General features: G+C 35.2%; 1 protein-coding gene across 1 annotated transcript; it reads left to right on the top strand.

Annotated features, from left to right (window-relative positions):
• Positions 1–1,747: 1,747 nt before the first annotated feature.
• LOC145668379 (uncharacterized) lies at positions 1,748–18,859 on the top strand. The gene is made up of 3 exons (XM_081736167.1): positions 1,748–1,905; positions 11,363–11,478; positions 16,790–18,859. Exons 2-3 carry the CDS (start codon positions 11,371–11,373, stop codon positions 17,807–17,809), a joined length of 1,128 nt encoding a protein of 375 aa, XP_081592293.1. The 5' UTR covers positions 1,748–1,905; positions 11,363–11,370; the 3' UTR covers positions 17,810–18,859.
• The last annotated feature ends 6,371 nt before the right edge of the window (positions 18,860–25,230 follow it).

The raw sequence follows: 25,230 nt of genomic DNA, 5'->3' as shown, positions 1-25,230 counted from the left end.
AAGAAAATGGGGAGATATCTTGGATAATGCAACTAGAAAAAGAGACCAATCTAATCTTGTATAGAGTTATCATGGCGGAGATCTTGAAGTTCGCCATCTTGAATTCAGGTAAAAATTTTCAAATAAGAAAAAGACCATGTGACATATCATTTTGAGGTAACGTTTCGCCAAAAGCACAAATCTGGCATTGTTTTCAAGTTACCTATAATCATGTAAGAGTTATTACGTGGGAAAAACGAAATGCTTCAATTTAATGTTATTTTATTGTAGTTATGGACAACAGATTTGTAAGAATGTTGGAAGTTTTATACATGAACTGAAACAAACTGCTAGAGAAAGCTAAATCTTTGTTTCGCTATGAACTACAAATAAGTTTCCATCAAGATGATTCATAGTCCATTATGAGAAAAGAGAAAAAATATAACTTGGAAGAAACTGAAATATCCTTTATTTGTGTAGTAGCTTTATGGTAAGTTTTCAATCTTATTTGCTACATAGTTCACTTTTGACACATCTAGCAAAAGATTGTCTTGGGCGTAGCATAGTTAGTACTCGTTGCCGTTTGTTCCGTTCCCAGAGTTCGTTGGCCACAGCATTGAATGTAGTCTTGGAGTTCCATTATTGGAATGAAACTAACAATATTATAGTCCTTTTGAAGCCCTTTATTTGTGTCCTAGTAAGAATATATTTCAACAATATGAAGAATGGGACCCCAGCATCATATTGTCTAAATGTTTATTGAGGGCCCATAAATCCGAAATGAGACTAACTTTTGTAAAGTCCTGCTGCGGCGCTCTGTTAGACGCTTGACAAGTTATTGCAACACTATAAAGAAACAGAACAGGTCCCCACCCAGGTTCACTATTACCACGCATAAATGATGCTGACAGCTTTATGAAGAATCTCAAATTAAGAACATCAAACTTAGTAGCCTATACTTTGTGAGGTTCCTACATGCTACATGGGAAGGGAAGATGGGGAATATCTCTTACCGTTTTTGTTGTATGAAAATCAGTATTGAAACCGGAAGTAATGTTAAATTTCAACTACTTCTGGCATAGGAACATTGTTGTGCGTTGTACCGATATGGTAGCCACTGAATTAATTGCAGAAAACAGTTTTGAAATCAGAATGATTAATTTGAACCGTTTCCGGCTTGAATAGAGAGTTAATGAAGAATATGGAACCTATTCTTCAGACAAATCGATTGCAGAAAATCACATTTCGATATCTCTTTTTTGCTCTGTGTAAGTCAGTTTTGAAAGCGAAAGTAATATTAAATTTGAACCACTTTCGGTTTTAAAAGAGTGTACAGGATAGTTATGATACATTGTCTTGAGACTTTTAGTTTGCTGTAGTCAGTATATCAGTCAAATACGTGCTGCAGTTTTTATATAACAATTTGCAAATTTTGCGTAGACCTTTAGTTAAGACGGGGCCACATTTTATGACAGTTTGCGTCAACACAACGCAATACACGAGTTTTTGGTTTGCGACAATAGAGATAGCAATTATAATTGATTTTTGCTGGTTTTGCGTTGCGATGTGTTCTGCAGTATTTGCAATCTTGTTCAGAATGGGGCAAAAGAGTCTCATTTATGTCAAGGCAATGCAAAATCTTCGTTTTATTTTACAATGTTCTGCATTGCAATTTTAGCAATTATTATTGATTTTTGCCCCAAGAAATGAAGTGTCAATGGGCCATGAATTTTTCATAATGACATTCACGTACGCTTTCCGATATTAATCTGTTTACTATTACCATATCACGTAATCGTAATCGAAGAAATTGGGAAAACGAAGATGGCCGTCCTAGTACGGAAGGGTGTTACTTACATAACTTACTAGGATTTTATTGTTTCTGTGGTATTTTCACTATGGGTGTGATGTAACAGAATAGTAGCTGTAAGTATGATTAATATGTAGCAAATATCAATAATGAAGGTTTTACTCAGCTTGTAACAGGACACATGACTAATAATTTGACAGCTTCTTGTGTTGTATCAACTAAAAATTTTGTTTTGGTTTTAGAGCAAGTATCGATAGTAAGTGTCATTTAATAAATGAAATGCCGTTCAATAAATTAACCTCAGGTTGTTGAGTGTGTGGGTTTACCAGTACTTTTATACGAGAATCAAAGTAAATTGTAGGTTTCTAGTAGGCCCTTTATTATATATACCGGCTTGAATGGAATACGCTTTAGATTGTATGTTCCGACTGGTAGGAATGGTTCTACGTTCAGTTTAATAAATAGCAGGCTGATATTTAGTTTCTCTCCCAATCTTGCACATATTAGATCTCCAGTGTTACCGGGCACGGATTGAAAATGAAAAATGAAATCTTTAAGTTTTACGTCCCACGGTTATGCCGGTTAGGCTAAAGGAGACGGTGATGATGAGAGATGAGTGAAATGGTGGAATGAAGAAAGTGGGAGGAAACGGGAGAACCCCGAGAAAACCCACGAGCACGATGTTTGTCCACCACAAAGTTCACTTGGCGGGGGCTGGGATCGAACCCGGGACCCCAAGCACCAGAGGTGAACGCTCTACCACTGAGCCACCGCGCCCCCCCGGGCACGGATTGAGTATAGCCCGCTCCCCCCAGTGATTTTTAACGAATCATAAGTATCTAACAATTCATACTAGTTCATAATGAATCGGAATCGCATGTTATAGATTTACGATGTAAATCTTGTGGTAAGGAAGTTTTAGTATTAGTAGTAGTAGTAGCAATAGTAGTAGTAGTAGTAGTAGTAGTAGTAGTTAGTAGCAATAGTAGTAGTAGTAGTGGTAGTTAGTAGCAATAGTAGTAGTAGTAGTAGTAGTAGGAACGGGTTAGAAGCCCCGCAGGGGTTGGTTGGGTTCTGTTCTCGATATAAGTAGTACTAGTAGTGACTTCCAGTTCCGGTGACAAAGAACTGGGGGGAGCGGGCTATACACAAGCCCCGGGCACTTCACAAAATATAGCTGAGCGAGTGACAGCAAGCGAAGGGGGTTAGTAGCTCCGCAGGGCTAGTGTTCTACCTTTATCAGTGGAGGATATACTAAAGATCGCAAGAAATCGGCCAAGACAGAGGGAAGTGGAGGTCACTAAAATAATATTTACGAAGTATTACGCATTGATTAAATTCGATATTTCAATACTTTTTCTCTTCTTTTTAAGTGGACATAGTGTTCGCCGTAACTGGTAGATGGCACCACATGGATCTTTCCTTCCTCCCCTTTTTTTCGGCAAAGGGAAACAAATAAGAGGTCCACTATAGTAGCTGGGATTGAGGACGGGTGGGTGAGGACTTCTGTTGAAAGAAAAATGACAAGGAATATATGGGAGGAGAAATTCCAGCCTCGTTTTCGGAAGCATACAAAACTCAGAAATATATATTTGGTCTAGGAATTAATTCGTGCGGTTGGTACGCACACATTGAAGCTGTAGTACAAACACAAAATACATAAATACCTTAAGAAAAATATTGTCCATCGCTAGCCACCACTTTCGCCCATCTGTCAGGCAATGTACGGATTCCGTGGCGAAAGAAGTCTTCATCCTTGGAAGCGATCCAGTCAGAGACCCATGTTTCGATATCTTCTGAAGAAGTAAACCGCTGTCCAATCAAATTGTTGTTCATGCAATCGAACAAGTAGTAGTCCGAAGGAGCAACGTCTGGTGAATACGGCGGGTGGGGTAAAACTTCCCATCCGACATTTTCTAAATAGGTTTTGACCGGTTTTGCGACATGTGGGCGAGCGTTATCATGTTGAACAATAAGTTTATCATGTCTGTTCTCCCATTCTGGTCGTGTTCTGGCCAGAGCTTGCTTCAAACGCATTAATTGTCGTCGATAACGTTCTCCATTCATAGTTTCACCCGGTTGCAGCAGCTCATAGTACACCACACCTTTCATATCCCACCATATGCACAGCATAACCTTTGCACAGTGAATATCTCGTTTTGGTTGTGATGGACCTGGTTCACCTGGTTTCACCCAGGCCTTTTTTCGTTTAGGGTTCTCGTAATGGATCCACTTCTCATCACCCGTAATAATTCGATGCAGAAACCCCTTTCTGCTCTGTCGTTGAAGCAGCAATTCGCAAATGGTTTTTCGTCTTTCAACGTCTCTGTCTTTCAATTCATGTGGAACCCAATGTGACATCTTTTGAATCATTCCCATGGCTTTCAAGCGTTTGGAGACTGTTGTTTGATCAACGCCTAATGCTGCTGCAAGTTGTTCCTGCGTTTGACACGAATCCTGCTCGAGCAATGCTGTCAATTCTTCGTCTTGAAATTTTTTTGGCTGTCCAGCTCGCTCTTGGTCTGCCAAGCCGAAATCACCACTTCTAAACCGTGCAAACCACTTCTGACACGTTCGCTCAGCTAGAGCATGGTCACCATACACTTCCACCAAAATACGATGACTTTCAGTCGCACTTTTCTGCATGGTAAAGTAATGCAGCAGGACACCCCGCAAAAACACTATCAGGCACAAATTGCGCCATGTTCACTTAACTACAAACTGGTGTTGTTGACGCTTTAATCCACTGCCCTATACTACGAACGATACGCGATGACAGGGGTTTGCAACACATGTGTGGATACACGGAACTGTGGGACGCTCCGTTCGTTGCGCCATCTCTTGTCCACCCGCACGAATTAATTCATAGAGCAAATACTAGTTTGCACTGGCCAGACGCTTATGAGGCAAGAGATAGGGCTTTACTTTTTTTTCCCCTATTCCAGATGTAAAAGGCAAAGGATATTACAATCAACCATAAGGAATGTCGTATTTGATAAAACTTTTTTTTTTTTTTTTTCAAATTTCCTTTGTAGTAGGGAAGTAATTAGCATATGTTATAGCGGCAACATTCAGTGTGTCGAAATATCAATTATGTTCATGCATTTATGTGGGAGAGAGTAAGACAACCGATTTTGCACTACATCTTATAATGGCTTTAGTACAGCCTTAATGCCGTGTTTCTAGACCTGATTCCATTTCGTCTTATTTCACGTAGCTTCGTAATTGTTCTCAATATGTGGGTCAACACCGAAATTTTTAAGTATCCTTGTTGGAATCGAATCCGGGACCATGCAGACGTTACATAGAAACGCGCGCTAACCACTTGATAAATGGGAGTAATGTACTTTCTGAAGCATTGAACAATATTACCGTAAACTGGGGCTGCTTGGAAAATCTGGGGTTATCTAGAAAACTGGCATTTTTTGTGGTATATGGCAGGGTTGGCTGGTTTAAACCAGCTGTTTAAAAAAAAAAAAAAGAAAAAAAAAAGGTTTAAACCAATAAACGAAAAATGTTCGTAAAAGTGTAACTATTCGTAAAATCTTGACACACATTTGTGGGTTATCACGTTTCACTCCCATATATTATTCGTACTATATTCAGACCTAAATTCCCCATTCTTTACTCAAAGAGATTATATTACAAAAGCATTTTTTTATGTAACTTTATGGATGTTTCTTTTGTGATTTTTTAATAGTTCGTTATTATTGTTATGCAACCAAAGGAAAATTCTAAACGTAGTTTCATTTTAATAATGTTTACTAATGATAAGATACATCGAAATGCCGTGCTTTTTTGGGGAGGGGGTCATACAAAGCCCACGAGAGGCAATTATTGAAATAACAAGAATCTTTGGTAACTATTTATGTATAAATGGGTCAGAGCCAAAATGGACTCAAATAATTCATATCTTTATTAACATTTCTTACTGATATGCAAAGTAAGTCGTTATATTTCTTTAACTTGAATTAATAAAAGTCGTAGTGAACTGACCTGGACTAAATTAGTTCTTCTGCGATCTGTAGTACTTTGAAATTGTCCATATGTAATCCTGTATAATGGTTCCACTTGTGCAATTGTTTATCTTTTTGTCCTTCTGTCCTAATGACTCTTAACGATTATATTAACACATATGTAAAGATCAGTCAACGTATTTTTATCAGAAGTCCTTCGTGAGTGAGTCGGCAGACGTATCGCATTTGTGGCCAATTAGTCCCGGCTTCTAGTTCAAGTGGAGGGCAATTTCTCTTGGATGTAAGCCGAGAAGCGGTTTGGATTCCGCTTTAAGCTTATGTGACCTCTTCCAGCATAACCCGGTTGTTGCATACTAACACCAAGGCGAAACAAGATTATTTCTATCCATATGTGATATAAATGCATAGAGCAAATTATTAAAAAAAAAAAAAAAATAGTTTTTTGTTTTTTTTAATAAAAACCATGGTTTTTGCCAACCCTGTTATATGGTATAATAATGAAAGAACTATGACAGATGCGCCGTTTTCTTCCAATGAAAAATATGCACCTAAAACAATATGGATGGTCATAAGTTTGTATCTTATTTATAGACTGGTCTAGAAACTCTCATAGCAATTGATACTTTTTTGTGTTTTTTTAATTTTCTGTAAATTGTTCCTGTGTTTCCGTAATGAAAAGTGATTTTTTTACCTGGTTGTGCTAAATATCATTACTTTCAGAAGTTTTCTAACGAGACGAATTGCTTTTACATTTCCACTTCCTTTCTGGGACAATCTGCGGCTATTTTTTTATTTCCTTCCGTTTTTCTACTAAAAATGCTGATATTGATAAGGGGATAGACAACGATGACATTATTGAAGTTTTGCCTGAACCTACCTACATCCACAGAGAACAAGTTGTTTTTCCATATGACTGTAGCAAAGAATTTCAATATGTGAATTTTTGTCCTTATCGTACTGTTATATTATTATTATCATCACAGTACCACATGATATTTTTGCGAAGAGTTAACGTAAATGTACACTTGTAAAATGGTACTAGGTAATTTTGTAAACCAATGTAAGGCAATTACTGATCTGATACATACGTAAATTTCATAAAAGTATGTAGGGCATGTTTTGCTGTCTTAAAGAAGTCTCAAGAGTGTATGTGTGTATTGGCATTTGCCAAAATTTCCCTTGTATTGTTTGAAAAACTACCGTTTATAAAAGCATATTGCAAAAACAATTTCTTTTTTACTGGTTCTGTTGCCCTTCAGGAAGGCAAGTTTACCACTGTAGTTAGTTTAAATTTGTTCAACAATTTACTGTGTTTAACTAAAAGGTTGTGCAGAAAAAAAAAAGAAAAAAAAAACATAGGCATGTTGTATATCAATCTTCTCAGGAAAGTGTGATCTTGCAAGTGATTCTTTCCAAATAGTCCCATTTTTAACACAGCTCTTACTACTAGGAAAAGACATATAGGGCCTTATGTAGAGATGTTCTGAAGTGTGATTAGTGCCATACTAGCGAGTTCGACTAACATATGTTTGCTGCAGTAGTCAAGCCTTTAGTATGACGCTAGTCTTACGTCAAAACGACTCTGCATAAGGCAGATAATTTCCAAGTAGCCCCAAAAGCTGGGCTACTTGGTATCAGAGCATTTTGGCTCGTGGGGGGCATCAGTCTCAGTAAAATTTTATGTCTGTAAGAAGCATCACAAGAAGAAAAAATAATTGCAATAAATAACAAAAGGTAGTACGAAAAAGAAAAACAAATCCAAGTACGGTATTTACTTGCTTTTCTTTTACGTCAAGAATTAAAATGCATAAATAGTAATTTAAGAAATGCACTGGTGTTATGAAAAGTGTGTTGCATTTTGAACAAATGTATATAATAAAAAATTTAAAACGCATTCTGAAATCTAAAATAGTGTATTATTGTAGCAATAAAATACAAGACTATAGTATTGACGTAACTGTAGGTTTTTTGTTAATGTTATTTTGTAGTTAAGATATCGTCTTCAAATGGCCCACGGTATATATTTAAATAGGTTACACTGTATATTTATATTAAAATTTGTACTTTGAAACTTGTATAATTACGTTTAAATTTCATTTATTGGTCTGTAATGCATGGAATATTTTCTTTCATTTGTGTTTATTATTATTATTATTATTTCGATTTTGTTAACCCCAAACAAATGAATTTAAGTAAATCTCGTGATAATAAATAATGAGTTGCAAAGCATGTTAGGTTACATGATAAAATATTCTAATGTTTCGAGCGGATGGTACGAAACCACATTGATTTCACTAACTGTGAACTCATTAAATAAATAGCCGACTATATCTGTAATATATATTAAAACATGCTACATTTCTACCAGGTGAACAGAGAATTAACACTTAGTTTCGATATTCGAGTCCCGATATGAAGATAAATAAGTAGTTTTATGCATTCCATTTTAAACTGGAGATCACATGCTCAATAATTTTACCAGTTCTATTGAATAAAAAATAACATTTCAAGCAAATTAAGCATGTTATGTAAAATAGTGTTGTATGCATTATTTTAGGAGTCAAGTAATTTGTAAGGTTGAACTAATTGAAGTTTTGTATTTATTTGTTGCATGTGTCTATTACATTTCGAAGGGTACCTGGGAAAGCAGCCAGAATATTCATGCTGACGGTTGCAAGCCCGTAAAAATGCAGAGCAACATAGTTTTTCTGAATTTAAAGTATATTTTAATGGATTAGTACATTAATTTACAACATATACAGAATTACAACTGAGCATTTCTACTCTACTGAGGAAAATTGTATGGAAGCCTTTTCCCAAACTCTCTCCAATTTTAATTTTTTAAAATTTATTTTTGTAAGAAACTTCATTGATAGCAAACGCAATTTAGATTTTACAAATAAATTTTACTACTTTCAGTACATTAGGACTGAATTTACGGAAGTGCAACCCTGTGCACGTGCACCGGTGCCAGTTTTTTTAAATGTTGTTTATTGGACAAAATAAAATGATCTCCGGTAGACTGACTCTTAACGAGACTAAAATAAATAAAAAGATTGGTTACAAAAACAAATAAATCTTAATAAATACGTTATTACACGATTTTGAAATATGTTTAAAATCATGTTTTAAACTGTTTAAAACATGTTTTGTGTGTGTGTGTGTGTGTGTGTTTTAAAACATTTTGAACACATTTTTCATGTTTTAAACACATGTTTTGTTCTTTTTTTAAAAAAAAAACAAAAAACTTTTTTCCAGCCCTGATAAACAGTAATAGATAACTTTTTTTTTTTTTTTATTGATTCAGCGTCATAAGTAAAGATTACCGTCTTCACCCGTATCTCTCCATTAACATCTAAAGAGTAAAAATTTACTACTGCTGTTGGAAGTCTACCGTAGCAGGGTGTCTACTGGTCATGAAAGTCATGAAAAAGTCATATATTTTGCTTAGTGGTCATGAAAGTCATGAAAAAGTCCTTTATTTACCCAACTGGTCATGAAAATCTGAAATCTCAGAGTATATTTTTATACTTCATACTTTTATACCTCATACTGCATGTACTGAAACAGTTGTATCAGGTCAGTAATTGTGAGAATTTCCCCCACCAGTTAGTGCTGGCTAACTGGTACTTTACTGTCTTCCTAGCTGCTCCCCATTTCATCTTCTAGTCTCTGTAATATAGTAACAACTTTTTACTGTCCAACTTTCTGATCTGCTATTTCTTTACTTCTAAGAAATGTAAATTGTGAATTTTTGGGCCTTTAGACTTATGCAAATAATATTATTCGTTTGAGTTTGCAGATTTTAAATTTGATGATCTAATTTTTTAAAACGAATTTCTTTTATAATTTGTTTTGTCTTTGGGCAGTTTTCTGAGTGCTTAATTTCAGACAAATTTCTGCTAGATGGATAATTATACTCAGAATTAAAACTTCAAATACAGTATAGAGTGATTCATTTGTAAGAGCAGGCCCGTATTTAGGTAAGTGCTATACTGTGCTCGAGCGCAAGGCGGCAGAATTTTAGATTCTTTAAGATTCACAATAAGTGATATTTAAGACTAGCAACCCGCATAGTTCCGATGCACCACTGATGGTAGGGGTTTATTAATAAATTAATAAATTTTTATCGCCATGGTCATGAAATTTTGAACAAAAAGGTCATGAAAAAGTCATGAATTTACTTTCTGGTATTCCAGTAGACACCCTGCGTAGTTTCTTAATGCAAAACGAAACTCATATGTCTTAGAGTCATATCTCATTAATTACAAGTTCATATATTCATTATAGTCACGCAAATTTATTTACATTGTAATACAATACCCTCACTTAAGTAAATAAAGACCTGAAAATGAGATTGTGGCAGTTGTTATGCACCAATTGTAGACAAGCAGAGCCAGAGCCACTATTTTCGATGGTGGAGTTAGTACTTGGTTGAATCCTGTTTCGTAGCACGTAAAGCTTCAAATTTGCAAAGCGTGGGAGTCCCGGATTCGATTCACGGTGGAAGTTCATGTGGTTCAAACTCCACGTTAAATTGTAGGTTCATGTCTTATCATATATCCTCGCTGCTGAACAAGACGCTAAAGTCAAATCCAACAAACCAAATCAATAGGGCATGATACACCAGTAAGTCATCAGTAACACCCTTCGAAAGGTTGTACTATTTCTCACAGAGTGCCTTAAGTAATTGAGTATGGGCCTGTTTGCCCATTTGTATATGGGCCTATGTTGTGTTGCCATTGTTTGTGGATGGGCCTGTGTGCCCATTTGTGTAGTTTTACTTGTAGGAAATCCCAAACATCTTTCATGAAACAGCAAGAAGTTGTGTTTATTTAATACAAGTGTTTACATTTAAAAGAAAGCCATAACCAATCTCCTGTAACTAATTCTTAAATATCCATCTTTTTTAAAACCTTGTCTTACCTATGTCATGACATTGCTGACGGCTGTCAGCTGAAATTGACGTTTAACATGATTTTTGAACAATACATAATATGATAGTGAAGAGCAAGCCTACATTCTGAGGTTATTGATACATTTTGAGTTACCTGTTTGGTTTGAAATGCAAACTACCAGTTACGGAATAGTGATTGAATGTTTTTCATTCGTGAGTTGTTGGTTTAGAAATTCATTTTTGTGACATGTTAAAATTTCGTACCGTCGGCGACGCTATAATACTCTTTAATACCTAAGTCATTCAATAAACCTGAAAATGGAGAAGAAAACGTGCAGTGTTTGTATTTGTAGTGTTGTTATGATTTATGGCGTGTAACTAGGGAAAATCGTTTTTGTTATCTGTTTCTTATTTGTGGATTGGGTTTTTATATCGAATTCTTTTGTGCAGAATATGCCCAATCGACCCGATTGAATAGTTTAATATAGAATTCGTGAATTTAAATTCTGTATTCTGTATTTATAGAAGGCTTGTCCTTACACTCATAAGTAGATTTGTGTAAAAGGGAAGTGTATCTTCTTGGTCTCTTTCAGCCCTTAGTACAAAGCATATGTAGTACTATTTCCACTATAAAATTAACAACTTTAAAATAAACTATGGGGCTTAAAAATTGTATTAATTTTTTCATTGTTTATATAGCGCTGAGAATGGAGGTGCAAGAGAAACCCGTGTTTATTCCGCCAAAGAAAAGATCATCTGGAAAGAAAGGAGGAGGAGGAGCTGCAAATCATGTGGACCATATTATGACAGTACAGGTTAGTTGTATACATGTGTGTTTCACATTCATTTAATTACCATCTAGATTTTTTTATTTGTAATTGGAGAAGCACGTTTATTTAACAGAAAACGCACTTTTTTAATTAAAAAACTAACGACTAACTGTTACAGGTGGTTTGTTATTTTTTTTACCGTAGAGGAAATAGGAAAGTTAGATTTATTATTTGTTATTTTTCATTCTAAAGTAACCTATTAAAGTTACGTTTTGATGTTTTAGTTTGGAGGCATGAGCTGGTTACACTACTAGCCAATAACACATGGCTGTAGTCAGTGTCTTCTTCTCTTACAAGTCCTTCGTGTATGATCGGTTATTTCGTACACGTTTGGAAGGTTTTAATTACAAAATGACAGAATAGCGGTTCGTCTACGGAAGAATATACAACTATTGTACGCATCAGTTTCTAATATTTTCCGAATGTGTTTCCCTAAGATTTTAGACACACTTTGATATTGCTTTAACTATATTGTCATGTTCGTAGGAGCTGGTCAAACGAGACAGGTTTCCACTTTCATGCCGCAAAACAAAGTCTGTTCACTCTTGCCACCTGTGCACTTACTCTCCATTCGGTGACATTGTTTTTCCATGATGACGGAGTTCTTTTGCTGGTGCTGATCTCTGACTGTCGCTTAACATGGACAGTGCATACGTTATCTTAAGTACCCGTGTGTGCAAGCTTTGAATATGTTGTGTGTTATCACATTTGTTCTGTAGTGTAATGCAATCCAAATTGGACTAGCTATATAGCTTAGTTTTGTAGTCTCTTGTCCCTGTTGAAGCAATTTAATGTTTCCATTACCTGAGTATCTACTAGCTACAGGTACTTTTAGCAGTAGTACTGTTGGTTGTCTATATGTAAAAGCAAACGAATCAATGTTCGCATACTGCGGAGGCTCATCAAGAACTATGCGCGTATGTGCACTGTATCGCTAACCATCCTTAGTTTCTTGTTGCTTCAGGGTGACAAGCAATATACAGTATGGGATATACGAGTGAATGAGGGTCTTTCCTTTTCTTTTTCTTTCTTTTTTTCGGTATTCGAAAGAGGTATCTGCTCTTCTACGAAGATTTAGCTTCCGATCAGGACTCAACACGGCGTGAGTCGCTTCAAATGAGAGTGTAACGGTGGATGGGTTATACATAACGGTGGATGGGTTATACATAACACAGTGCTTGTGGTTATTTTTTGTGGATCCCCTAAATACGCCTGGGATTGAACCACAGCTATCTCCACCATAACAACCTCCTTGACGTTGTGTTTATAAAGCGTGGGGATAATTGAAGAGTGACGTTTAGAAGTTGCTACCACTTATTATTTGGAATGAGTAGGTTAATGATTTACGTGAGAGGAAATTATAATAAATTTTATGATTTGTTTTATTTATGTATTTGTTTGAATAAGAACATAATGTTTGAGTGTATGTTTGTGTGAGTGTAGCCTAATAATTAGATTACAATTTGTAAATGATTGGAAATTGAATTATGATTAACATTGATATAGTTGAGATACACATACTTTTTTTATGCGATGACAGTTTGGACTGGTGATTCCGCACCACTGGATTTTTTGGACACGGTTGTTGGCTTTGTGCGTTTTTTAGTGGAATACCAACTAGAGACCAACCATTTGTTGCTGACTGTGTTTGCACTTGAATGCGTATAGATTACTTTTGATACTTTAGCTTGGCGTTTGATTTGAGTTGATTTTTTTTTTTTTTTTTTTTGCTTTGCTTTTGATTTTAATTTTTTTGAACAAGAGCTTTTTGTTCACCAATTTTAGACGCTGGAATTTGTTTTGTTGTTTAATTGTGTTTATTTCAGCTATTGTTGAAACATTTGTTTCAACCCGTGTTACATTGTGATTAAATTTTTAGACTAACAATTGCTGCAGATTTGAAAGTTGTGTCACATTCAAATTGTGTTAATGTTAACAAACTAGATTGCACATTGATGACATTACAATTTTTAATTTTATCTGTACAAAACAAAACAAACCAACAATTTGACGATTTAGCGTCTCGACATGGTTTTAATGACAACACAACATAAATACAACCATTTATGTAAACAAACAAATGCACGTGTTTAATGTGACATAACATAACATTATTCCAGTATTTTAATCTTTTTAATTTTAATTATAATAAATCTTTATTTCCGTCATAAAAATGAAATCTTTAATCCATATACCACTACAATATATAATATGTATTAAGTGCTTGAATTAATTCTCGCTGTTGATGAACATAGGGCAGTAGTTGTCTTATTGCAGCACAGCGGACTGTGACAGGATATCTATTTGGAAGTGTTATCCTTGGGCTATCAGAGCACTATTTGACCTTCGAGTAAAGTGAAAGGAACATTTGTTTTCAGTGTCTTGAACATGGCGTGCTTTGTGCCTGAAAAACATCATTTGCGGGAAGCGCTACTCTTGTGCTTCCATCTTAAGAAATCTGCTGCAGAAAGTTATCGTTTGCTAGTGGAGGCGTATGGAGAGCATGCTATATCGGAAACAACGTGTAGAGAGTGGTTTCTACGATTCAAAAAACAATGATTTTTGACTTGAACGACAAAGTGCGTCCCGGTCGGCCGAAAAAGTTTGAAGATGGGGACTTAGAGGCACTATTGGAAGAAGATTCATCTCAGGCGCTTAAACAGTTGTCTTAAACTCTAAATGTTGATGAATCAACTGTTAGTAAGCATTTAAATTCATCGGAATTATCCAGAAAGTGAGAAACTGTGTGCCACGTGAATTGACGGAAAGACATATTGCGAAACGTTTAACCATTTGTGAAGTGCTACTTCAAAGACATAAACGGAAGTCGTTTTTGCATCGCATTGTAACCTACGATGAAAAATGGATTCATTACGACAATCCCAAGCGCAGAAAATCATGGGTGAGGCCTGGAGAACCATCAACATCAATGCCAAAACCGGACATTCATGGAATGAAGATCACACTGTGCTTTTGGTGGGATCAAGTCGGTGTGGTTTATTATGAGGTGCTTAAACCGGGTCAAACGATGGGTGCTGATCGTTACCGAATGCAGTTATTGCATGTAATCAAGCACTTCAAGAAAAACGACCGAAGTATGACCAAAGACACGACAAAGTGATTCTGCTCCATTACAATGCCAGACCACATGTTGCAAATGTAGTAAAAGAAACTTTAGAGGGATTGCGAAGGGATGTTTTACCCCACCCGCTATATTCACCAGACCGACTATCACCTTCCGTCTACCATTTGTTTCGATCCATGCAGCATGACCTTTGTGACCAACACTTCAGAACTCTCTAAGATATCCAAAGTTGGTTCGATGAATGGATTGCCTCACAGGAACCCGCAATTTCCTATCGCGGAATACATTTATTACCCGAAAAGTGGGAAAAGGGTGTAGCTGCCGAGGGACAGTACTTTCAGTAGAAGATATTATTCTGTTCTTGTGGAATGACAATTTATCATTGGTATAAAAAACAGCGGGAATTAATTCAAGCATCCAATATAATTAAAAGGAAACTTGTTAGCCAATTACTAGTTACATTTTCTTTCACAAATACACTTGCCCCATTGGCGTGCGAGCGCTTGTATTCCAGCAGTGGAATTCTTGGTGAATGTAATGTTGAACCCAGTTCTCACCACAATTTACTTTGACAGAATTAATCACCTTCTTGATATCGCTACATATGCTGTAAAGACTTCTGGTTGAAGGTCAACATTTTCAGGCCCCACCTGGCTATAACTTCTCTTGAATTTCAGAACTGTTTGTGAATAATTGTCGACGCTTCAACACTGATGTTAGTTTCGGAAGCCAGTTTTGTCACTGATATCAGCGATGTCTTATTAATGAGCACGAACCAAATCATCACCGAATTTTCTTCCCACCTTGAACAGAGAGTTTTGTCTTCACCATATTGTTCAGTCAAATCTTCTGAAGATTTCAGTTTGTTTACATCTCTGTCATGAATAATGTAGGGTACAGCTCTGCTTAACTCTACAAGTACATTTTCGGTCGTCATTTTCACTCTGCGTTAAAAATGTATGTTCTCTTATTTCACTGCAAAGTTCGGAAAACCAAAATCAGATTCTCAAGAGGTCTTCCTAAAATAAATCTGGGCAGCAATTGATTAACCATCATAATCTGTTGAATAAATGATAAACTGGTGGAAACATTTTTTTTTCTGCCCAAGAAGGGTTATGGCTGGGTCATAGGGAATACGTTCATCTCTTACTAACGTATTATTTCGTACCTTCTTGTTTGGTAGTCGTCAACTTGTTTTACGATTGTGTACTTATCAAAAGCTGAATCCGGAATCGTGCGTCAACAATGTTCGTTCCCACGATTTTGTTGCACGGAAGCACACTGATTCATGAAATAACAGTACAGTCTTTTAAATAAAACAAACTTTTTTAGAAGTCTTGATTGAAAATGAAATACAATGCCACCTTGGACAGTAATGTACTTTTGCTAGTGCTGATATCACTTGTCACAGAGGATACATCTTCTCTCTCCTTCGGCTCAAGCGAATCCCATTCCTTTAAACAACTTTTTGATCTTCGAAAAGATATAGCCATGAGGTAGTAATTGCGGTCTCATCTGATCTCTTCATGAATTCTAGTAATCATGTATATGTTTATTTGCCTATAAAGGATCTTTTTGGATGCAGATTACCTTCATTGTAAACGGGACTACTAGTGAACAGCTTGTCTTAGTCGTGAACTTGCACCCACTTGCGCGATATTGCTTTTACACCGAGCGCTTCGCTTAGCAAAGTACATGTATTACAAAGTGTCTTAGCAAATTGAACATAAAATTTGATATTCACTCGCTGCAGTCACCTTTCTACATGACAGATGGCCTTAACATCACCGGAACCTCTTCAGTACGCCTTCATCTCGATAGTTGCATTATCCAACTGTGTCCTATTCTAGTCATTTCCTATCCTGTGCATAGCTACAGGACAGTCATTGCAAATAGAACGCCATTGCAGAGAAATTTTGGTTCGTTTTTGACTTATATACTTATGTTAATATTCCATGATTTGTGTATATAATGCGGTAACATATAAGTTAAGTACTCTGCAAATTCTTTATGCTAAGTTGGTCATTCGCCGTCTCTTAAACTATTCTTATTTTTCCACAGTTGAAACAGTTTGTGGCAAGTTCCATAAATGTGTGATTTTACACAAAACTTCAGACATCACAAAGTCGTAATTAAGAACTTGATTATTCATTTGAACTCGTTGATTGTTGTGTGTCAAATTATGATGTAATTTCCATTGTTAAATTTAAGGGTCAAGATAAAAGCCTTCATTCACCCTCCGGAGAAACTCTTTCATCCCCTGCAAGTGACACTGCCGAATCTACTATCCCCGACGAACTGACGGCGACGCCCGACCAGGAGCACCGAAACGTAACACAGACAACAAATAGTACTTCGTCTCTGAATGGGAGAGTCCTGCAGGAGGCAAGTAACGACAGCTTAAGTCAAAGTGACGGTCAAATCAGTGAGAAGAGCACAGATGTTGATCTCATCCGCGAGGCGGTGCACAAAAAGAAGAAGAAAGTCAACATTAGAACTCATCACGACGATCCACAACCAGCCCCTATTGAAGTACAGGCGAATCTTCGAGATGGCGAAAATGATGGTGGAGAAGGGGCTAATGAGACGACGGCGTTGAGACGAGGATCTGAATCCGATTCAGCAGCTGATCAATCAGCCATGAGCAACGTGTCCGAAAGCTACCTTACAATGACAGGCACTATTAAACGTGGTAAGAAAGCTGGTCAAAATATAGACGTCAAACTCAATATTTCGCGGGAGGAATTAGAGGTGTTGGAAGCAAGCATCACACAAACAAAATCACATGATTCCAAAGAATGTTTGTGGGGTGTGAAGAAAGGTCTTCATATTGCTTTATGGACATTATTATGTTTTCCATTTGTAATTGTGATATCTAGTTTTTATTCTTTTTACATGGGAACTTTAACATGGTACAATGTTTTTACATATTATAGCGAAGAAAAAGCTTTAGTTTATAAAATATTTGTAGCTCCTTTATTAATACTTTTATATCCATTCCTGATAGTGTTTTGTACACTGGGACTCGGTATGTATGCTGGGGTTATTCAGCTTTCTTGGTATTTTGACAGCTGGTATAAAGAAGTTCAGGATTTGGAGAAGGGTTTCTATGGTTGGCTGTGTGGAGCGCTAAAATTGGAAGACTGTTCGCCATATGAGGTTGTTATTCTCACAGATATACAAAGTTCTGAAGGGGTTATCAGATCATCGTCAGAGGATTCCACTGCATGAAAGGGTGTTACTGAAATACAGCAAAACATTATTACTAGTTCACTAGTAACGAATTATTTGAAACAATTATTTTAAATTTAAATATTTCAATTTTAGCTTATACAGAGTATCTTTAAATTCCCATTGGATTTGAAAACGTTATTGATTTCAAACAATAAGTGGCATCAACATGCAAAAAATTGTAATATCGTTTTTGTAAACTTCAGATTTTAACAACGACGCAGAGCTTTTCGATACCAGATCACCAGTTATACCTCTTTACTTCCAGATTACACCAGTTAAACCTCTTGCAGCCGTTTACGTAATCCAAAATTTCATATTCATGATCTTAATTTGGAGTATCCTGAATAATTATGTAAATTTTCTCTGTTATGCTTATTTAAAGGCATTTCGGCATACACTTTTAGTTTAATGTCTTTCCACAATCACAAGTAACAGAGCGTCAATTCTGGAGTCCTTGTAAGCTGAGAAATGGGTTCCGTGCTACTTATCCGTCTCTCTCTCTCAAAATTATTGTCTAGATATAATCTCTTACCTAAAGGGGAGGGGGATTTATCCTATCTTATTAAAAGTAAACAGCATTATGTATGTGTCGCCTGTTTGTGGAAAACGCATTTGCATTGACTTTTTCGAAGAACTTCTTTGAATTTCAGAAATGGCTACAAGAGTGTTGGTACGCTAATGGAGCACAGTTTGAGGTCTGGGCTGAACATGTACATTGTCGTCAAAATTTGAAGCTTCAGGAGGGTTTATTTTATTTTATTTTTTTATTTTATTTTTTTTTTAATACGACTCTTCGTTTAAAATCCATGATGTTTTCAAGTCCGGCGGATCTTTAAAGAAAAGCCGGCTGTACTACCAATAACTGTACCTAATATTTTTGGCAATACGTAGTTGCGAGGAGAAGTATACATTTGGCCAACCGTCAATTTTATTTTAATTTCTTGTACTTCGTATTACTTTCTGCATTGTCGTTTTAGGTGTTCTGTAAATTAGATGGGATGAGAACTCAAATTCATTGCTTCACATTATTTTATATGTCAGACTAATCAGTGACTGAGATTGACAGTAACGCAATGCAGCATTCTTTATGCAAATATGATTTTGTACAGTGATACTTGAATATTCTTTCTAATGTAACATTTAAATAACCATTTGACGTTAGCAAGGATTTGAAACTTGATTGCAGAAAAGCAAATAGCAATGATTTTAATACTTTAATTTATACTGTTTAATCATACAGTGCTTTGTTTCCGTAAGCTGGTATTGTTTTTTAAATGAACGCAATGAATGTTTGATATTATTTTATTTGAAAAGCAAGTATGTCAAGAATGTGTGTTTATAATTCATAAGAAGAGAATGAATATATAAAGATAGATTTTGAAAGTACAGTTTCCTGCAAGTAAAGAAACTTCAATATGCCTTTCAAAATGTTGTTATATGTAATATATTTTGTTTGTTTTTGTTTCCGTTTTTTACTTGATTTATTAATTTGTTGAGCTTCACAGCAAGGCAGTAAATTCGTGTTTACTAGTGCGCAGAACCTAATCATTGTTTACACATTTGAATACATTCCAAATACCTGAAAAGAACGAAAGAATCGGGCTCGGTGCTGGGACCATACTGATGTAATTTTATTTTTATTTATTTATTTTGTTTGAAGTCTTTACAATAAAATAATTCAATAACGCAATAATTAATTCAGCAGTGTCTACATTTAGTTTCACTAGGTTACGTCAGTAAGTTACATTGTCCGTGATAGTGTTTATTCGTCATTCCTTAATATTGTGTTCATATGAAAGAGGAGATTTGAAAATACCGCTCCAGTAAAAGAATTACATACATTAGGTTACTATTCCCTGTTCAGCGTAAGCTCTAAACTCCGATAAACAAAATATTTGTATCCTTCCGCTTGTCACAATTACGATTGGCTAGTACCGTAATTTATCACTCTCACTCCCCACGGGAGGAGCAAATTATACACATGCATTTTGACAATACTGTCTCGTGTTGGCCAGATACTTACAGTAGCAGCAGCAAAGAAAGAAAAAAACTCGAAAGATTAAAAAAAAAATTGAATTTCGCTGGTAAACAATTGTTGCTTAGTGAGTAAAGGTTTACTTTGTTGGTGTTTCAGCACAACACTCGTGGAACCGGGATTCATGCCAGTCATCTCTCAGACTTTAAAAGCAGAACACGCCTTCACAGTTGAATTGGCACCATAATTACTGCGCATGCTTAGTGTTTATTTCTATTGTTTCATTAACCACACTCGATTACAGTATTATTAGATAATCTGCATTAAATTTTTGTCATTTATAATAATGTAGTAGTTTTATGTGGAGCTTCATAGTGAAAGTAATAATCAAATCATATGAACTATTTTGCGGAGGAGTACAAGCGTCGGTAGACCAACAGCAAATCAGCCAAATTTAGTTTCATGTGGCTTTGTTTATAACAGTTTAGAGCTTAGGCCGAACAGGGAATAGTTGCTTCGCTACAGTGTCGAAGAGGAAAAAATCACAATTTAAACTCTCAGTCGGATAAAGGCATCATGCGAGTTGAAAGTTTTGCTGTATTCCTCTAATACAAACCTCTGACATTTTTTTACAGCTAAATTTGTCATTTATATGAAAGAAATTTATAGCTACATAAAAATGTTATACTAGTTGAAATTGTGAATATTATAAGAGAAAAATGCATTGTTGTGTCCATGCATTGTATGCAGTTGTATACCTAATTAAAAAGAAAAAAGTCAAAAAGTTTTTGAAAAATGTATAATAAAACATGAATTTTGCTATTGAAAAATATGTTACACACATTCACTGTAATTGTTGACATCAAAGCTATTATATTGTATAAAGAAAATCGTAACTGAATGTGATGTAAAATTACAAGACTGATCCATGTTTCCAGCTTTGGTCTGGGACCATTATTTCTTTTCATATAATAAATTGAGCATTATTTCGTTGTTTGAACGGAATGCATAGTACACATCACTAGAGTTAAGATCAAATATTTCGGAAGTTGGTCGTTAAATAGTGGCACGCTGTCAACGTTGATAATGAATAAATACTTCATTTATGCTATTTGTACATTTGCATAAAAAAAATTTGGCGATAAGATTTATAAAGAGCAGATACTGAAATTTATAAATATTGCAGTATTCGCATGTTTATAGTAATTCTCTAGCAGTTCTGTTGAGGTAGAATCAATGTATACGTTAAAATTACAAAATGAGATTTAAATATTGTTACCTCCACGATATATCTTTGTGAATATTTTTAAAAGAAATTAAAACTATTGGTTTATTTTATTAAATTTATATGTTTTGTTCTATACAGATAGCAATTAACACTAACAGAAGAATAAAAGCAAATTGACATTTTTCAAAAATGCTATAAAGGACAGTACGCCAGATCATGTAAAATCGAGCAAAGGTAGGTAACGGTATGAAATCAGATGTGTGTGTGAAAGATGTGATACCACTGTAGAATTTTTAGTTTTGTCATATTTGGTTTGAAAATCTTATTGGTAAAGTTGGATTCTTATGTAATTAGGAATTTTGCTCCTTGTTTTGTATAACAAGTAAATGTTTACTAATTGTGATTTTTCACATCGTCTTATTTCGATGTGCAAGAATGCACAACTTACAGTGCATTTACGATATTAATTATTTGGGTAAAGACCGAATATATCCGTAAGAGAATGCTAATTTATTTTAATATATTAATTTTGTCTAATCTTGGAGGGAGTTGGGATTACAAGTTGGTTTTATTTTTTTTTTATTTATTTATTTATTTATTTATTTTTTTCCTTCTGAGCATTTTCAATGCTAAGTAACTCTTTGCGAAAATCAGAATGATTCCATGGAATGCAATAGTTGTACTCGTTACGAAGTGCAGAAAGTAAGTTCCGATGGACTGTAAACTGAATGACGAGCATCACAAGAAAATAATTTTAGTACTTTGGAATTAGTGATACATAACTTACTTTTCAATACGCACCGTCTTTATTGAGGCTTTTAACGTAGCGTGGCGCCAGCTTTTGTGTGTGTATGCCAAAGAATTCTGCCGCCAAGGACTAGAACCAGGATATGACATCCATCTGCAACTCAGCTGCGTTGTCGAAACGTTGTCTGGCCAGAAGTGGCTTCAAGTAGAGGAACAGGTGAAAGTCGCTGGGCATGAGGTTGATCAAAGACATCCCAGCTAGCCGTGATCGACCGTGTACGGTGTTCGTTGTGCACATAGGTGTGGTCTGCTGTTAATTATCTGTGTCATCTTCTGCCATCATGCACTCATTACATCTGGTCAGTACATTTCACAACTGCTCTGACGCCGATAGCTTCTTATCGTAGAGAAACGTGATTAACATGCTCAGCTCGTACTTGGGGGGAAACTATATGCACCAGCCATGTTTACGGTACTACAATTCTCTCATCACAAACTCCACACAACAGCGCTCGCGCCAAGTTTTATGCCTTCCGCTCAGACCACTCATGTCATCTTGGGATATTTTCGGCTCTTACTTTCTGGATGCGCCTCGTATTAGTGGTAGAATGTGTATTGAGAAACATATGTATCACCTTTTAAGTAATTTACTGTAGGGAACAAGTCTTTCTCCCTGTTTTTCATTATCCATTTTATTTCCTGGCAGGCAATATAGTGGGTTGAACAGATACGAAATTGTTCAAGTATATTTAGCATCACTTTGAGTTCATTATTTTTGAAAACTAATTGTGAGGAAATCATAGCGTATTGAAACTATTTGGAACATTTGATGGCTATTGATAAGCATATACATTGTCATATGTGTATTTTTTGTAACAAAAGACTGAAATTTTATTGTGCTCAATAGAACCAAATTTTTTTATTCAGTGAATAATAATGCTGAATTTATTCGTGATGTGTCCTATGCACACAAAATTGTATGCATAAATGTTTAGAACTTTCTGAGTAATTCTGTCTAGAAATAAAAAAAAAAAAAAAAAAAAAAACAACCACTAGAACCTCATATGGAGCATATATGATGTAGCACTGTGTTGTAGTTTATTGTGTACTGTGTTGTACTTATACAGTAGTTCAACTTCAAAAGAAAAAAATAAAGAATAAGGAAATAGAATAACACATGCTTGCGGAACGGAAGCATGCTTTATATGATGATGCTAGAAGAAAGGGAATATAATAGATGGTATTTTAATCTACATGTTATTTCCGCTGGCGATAAATATATGTATTTTTGTACTTGTTTTATATAGAGTTTATGCATATCTACAAGAGAACCCTCTTCGCTTGGTTGCAATGCATTAGTTTTGTGCATTGTGATAAGTTAAAAATGTTGAAAAGCTTATGTAATGAAATATTTGCGCTTCTAGTAGGCCTCGCAAAATATAAAATACTTTAGCATTTAATTTCTTTTAAAATACTTTATCATGTATGCAGATTTTGAATGAAGCTTAACAGTTCGGTAGCGGTACAAAATAAACTAATTTGGCATATTCATGTAAATTCTACATTTTGGAAGAATATTTCTCATCACACAATTTACTAATGAAAATACATAGTGTTGTTTAAGAATGAGAGCACCGTTTCTTTTAAATGTACCTTTATAGTAAAGACGAAAAGTTGCATCTTTGAGAAAATCCATTGAGTCAAGATGAAAATGTAGAGCATTTGAAAGAAAGTTTCTTTTCTTGTGTATGTAAGTACGAGAATTTAGATGATGTTACAGCTCGACATGTGTAATTTTTCTGAATTCTTTGAAATGAACGTAGCCAAGGTTAATGACACTTACATTCAAAGTCATTGCTTACAATTAAAATGAATATACTAGGAAATTAGTAGCATTGTATGTTTTTTTTTCTTTCCTTCCTTCTGAAATTTCATTTATACAAATTAGACTACATACCAGCGCTTGTGTTCCAAGTCAACTGATAAAAATAGTCTGGTTGTTACTTCTAATCAGTGGGTGTGGTTCTAGGTTACAAGCAATTTGGTGCTGTTCTATACGCGCACACATGATTGAAGATTGTACATATATATTTACTTTATTGTATTGGATAGAAAATTATTCTTTCTATTTTATTTAGTTTACATCAATTTCTTTTGTGCTGCAATCTCTGGAATTTTTTGGCGTGTACTTGCGAGTTGAGCACTTTATTAGGGCTTCCTTTAAATATCCACTCAACGAGTACGCTGTCAATACATTTTTCCCCGGTTTCCGCATTGTCGGTTGTTTAATGTGTACTGTTATATGTGATGGAAATTAATATTTGATATACAAAGTCTGAAAGATGGTCTGTGGAAATTAGCCAAGATTTGTTGTGCAGCTAATATTTATTTGATTTTCCAATATAGTGTAGTGGTAAGAAATATGTAAGCCAAAGTAATGCTTTGAAAATATGTTCTCCACTAGTCAGTATGTTTCTATAGTCATGAACTTTTCCTATTTGGTGTTACAGTATAAAATAGTAATGATCACATGTATTGAGCACAAGCTTTATTATGAGGACTGACCGAAGCACTAAATATATTAGTAACAGTTATGTAATAGTTTCGGTTTTATATATATATATATATATATATATATATATATATATAGTGCTTCGGCTAGTTTTGGTTTGTTAATACATGGTGAATATTTCCAAAGTTATAATGAACAATATGCATATACAATGAGGAGACACGTTTAGCCACTGATAAGCGCTAAGTCTCCTTATTATGATAGATGTTACCTGCAGATTTGGATAAACGTTAATCTTACTTTTTTGTTAAGTTAAACTTATACTGAGATCAGTAGAACACCTCTTTTTTGAAATGTGAATTTCAATCACTGTGGTTTGGCAACTCTTGGTTAGTCTTGAAACGGGAAAAGTAAATGCCTTATTTAGTGTCAAATGGTGTAACGTTTTTACTGTGTACTGGTAAGTTACATTGCTTGTCCGCTTTAGTGAAACACGGACCACTCGACCCTTCATTCCAACACATGGCACCCACTTGGATGCTTCACAAGTTTTTCTCTGTTTAACTTTCTCTCTTGTATTTATTTCTTTTCCACTCATACGGTGAAGCCTGTAGTGAAAATACTTGTAGTTCACTATTTTAGTGTGTATGATTGTTTTCACTGTTTTTTGATAAAGCAGTTCATTATATACATATGTAAATGGTACGAAATAGTACCGTTGAAGGTTCGTTAGTACAAAACACTTTATTTTGAAAAGCATTAGGTGTTTTTGCTCGACCTTACAAAATACTCAACCGCTGAAGAAAACCTAAGTGATAATCACATGTTAAATTTCTAGTTCTATCGTTATGAACATTTGAAGATGTAAAGTTTATAAATAGTAATACATAAATTTTAAAGAACATTTTAAAAATAAATTTGATCATTGTTAATTTCAAACGTGTAGGTATTTTATT

This window comes from Thermobia domestica, chromosome 13 (assembly GCF_964235325.1).
Source record: "Thermobia domestica chromosome 13, izTheDome1.hap1.1, whole genome shotgun sequence".
NCBI classification, from domain to species: domain Eukaryota; kingdom Metazoa; phylum Arthropoda; class Insecta; order Zygentoma; family Lepismatidae; genus Thermobia; species Thermobia domestica.
The sequence above is the reverse complement of the archived record's forward strand: the minus strand, read 5'-3'. Positions and strand labels throughout refer to the sequence as shown.

Coding starts and splice junctions, on each gene's coding strand:
- LOC145668379 (XM_081736167.1), top strand. CDS start 11,371: ATGGAGGTGCAAGAGAAACCCGTGTTTATTCCGCCAAAGAAAAGATCA. Junction 11,479..16,789: donor ACCATATTATGACAGTACAG/GTTAGTTGTATA, acceptor GTTAAATTTAAG/GGTCAAGATAAAAGCCTTCA.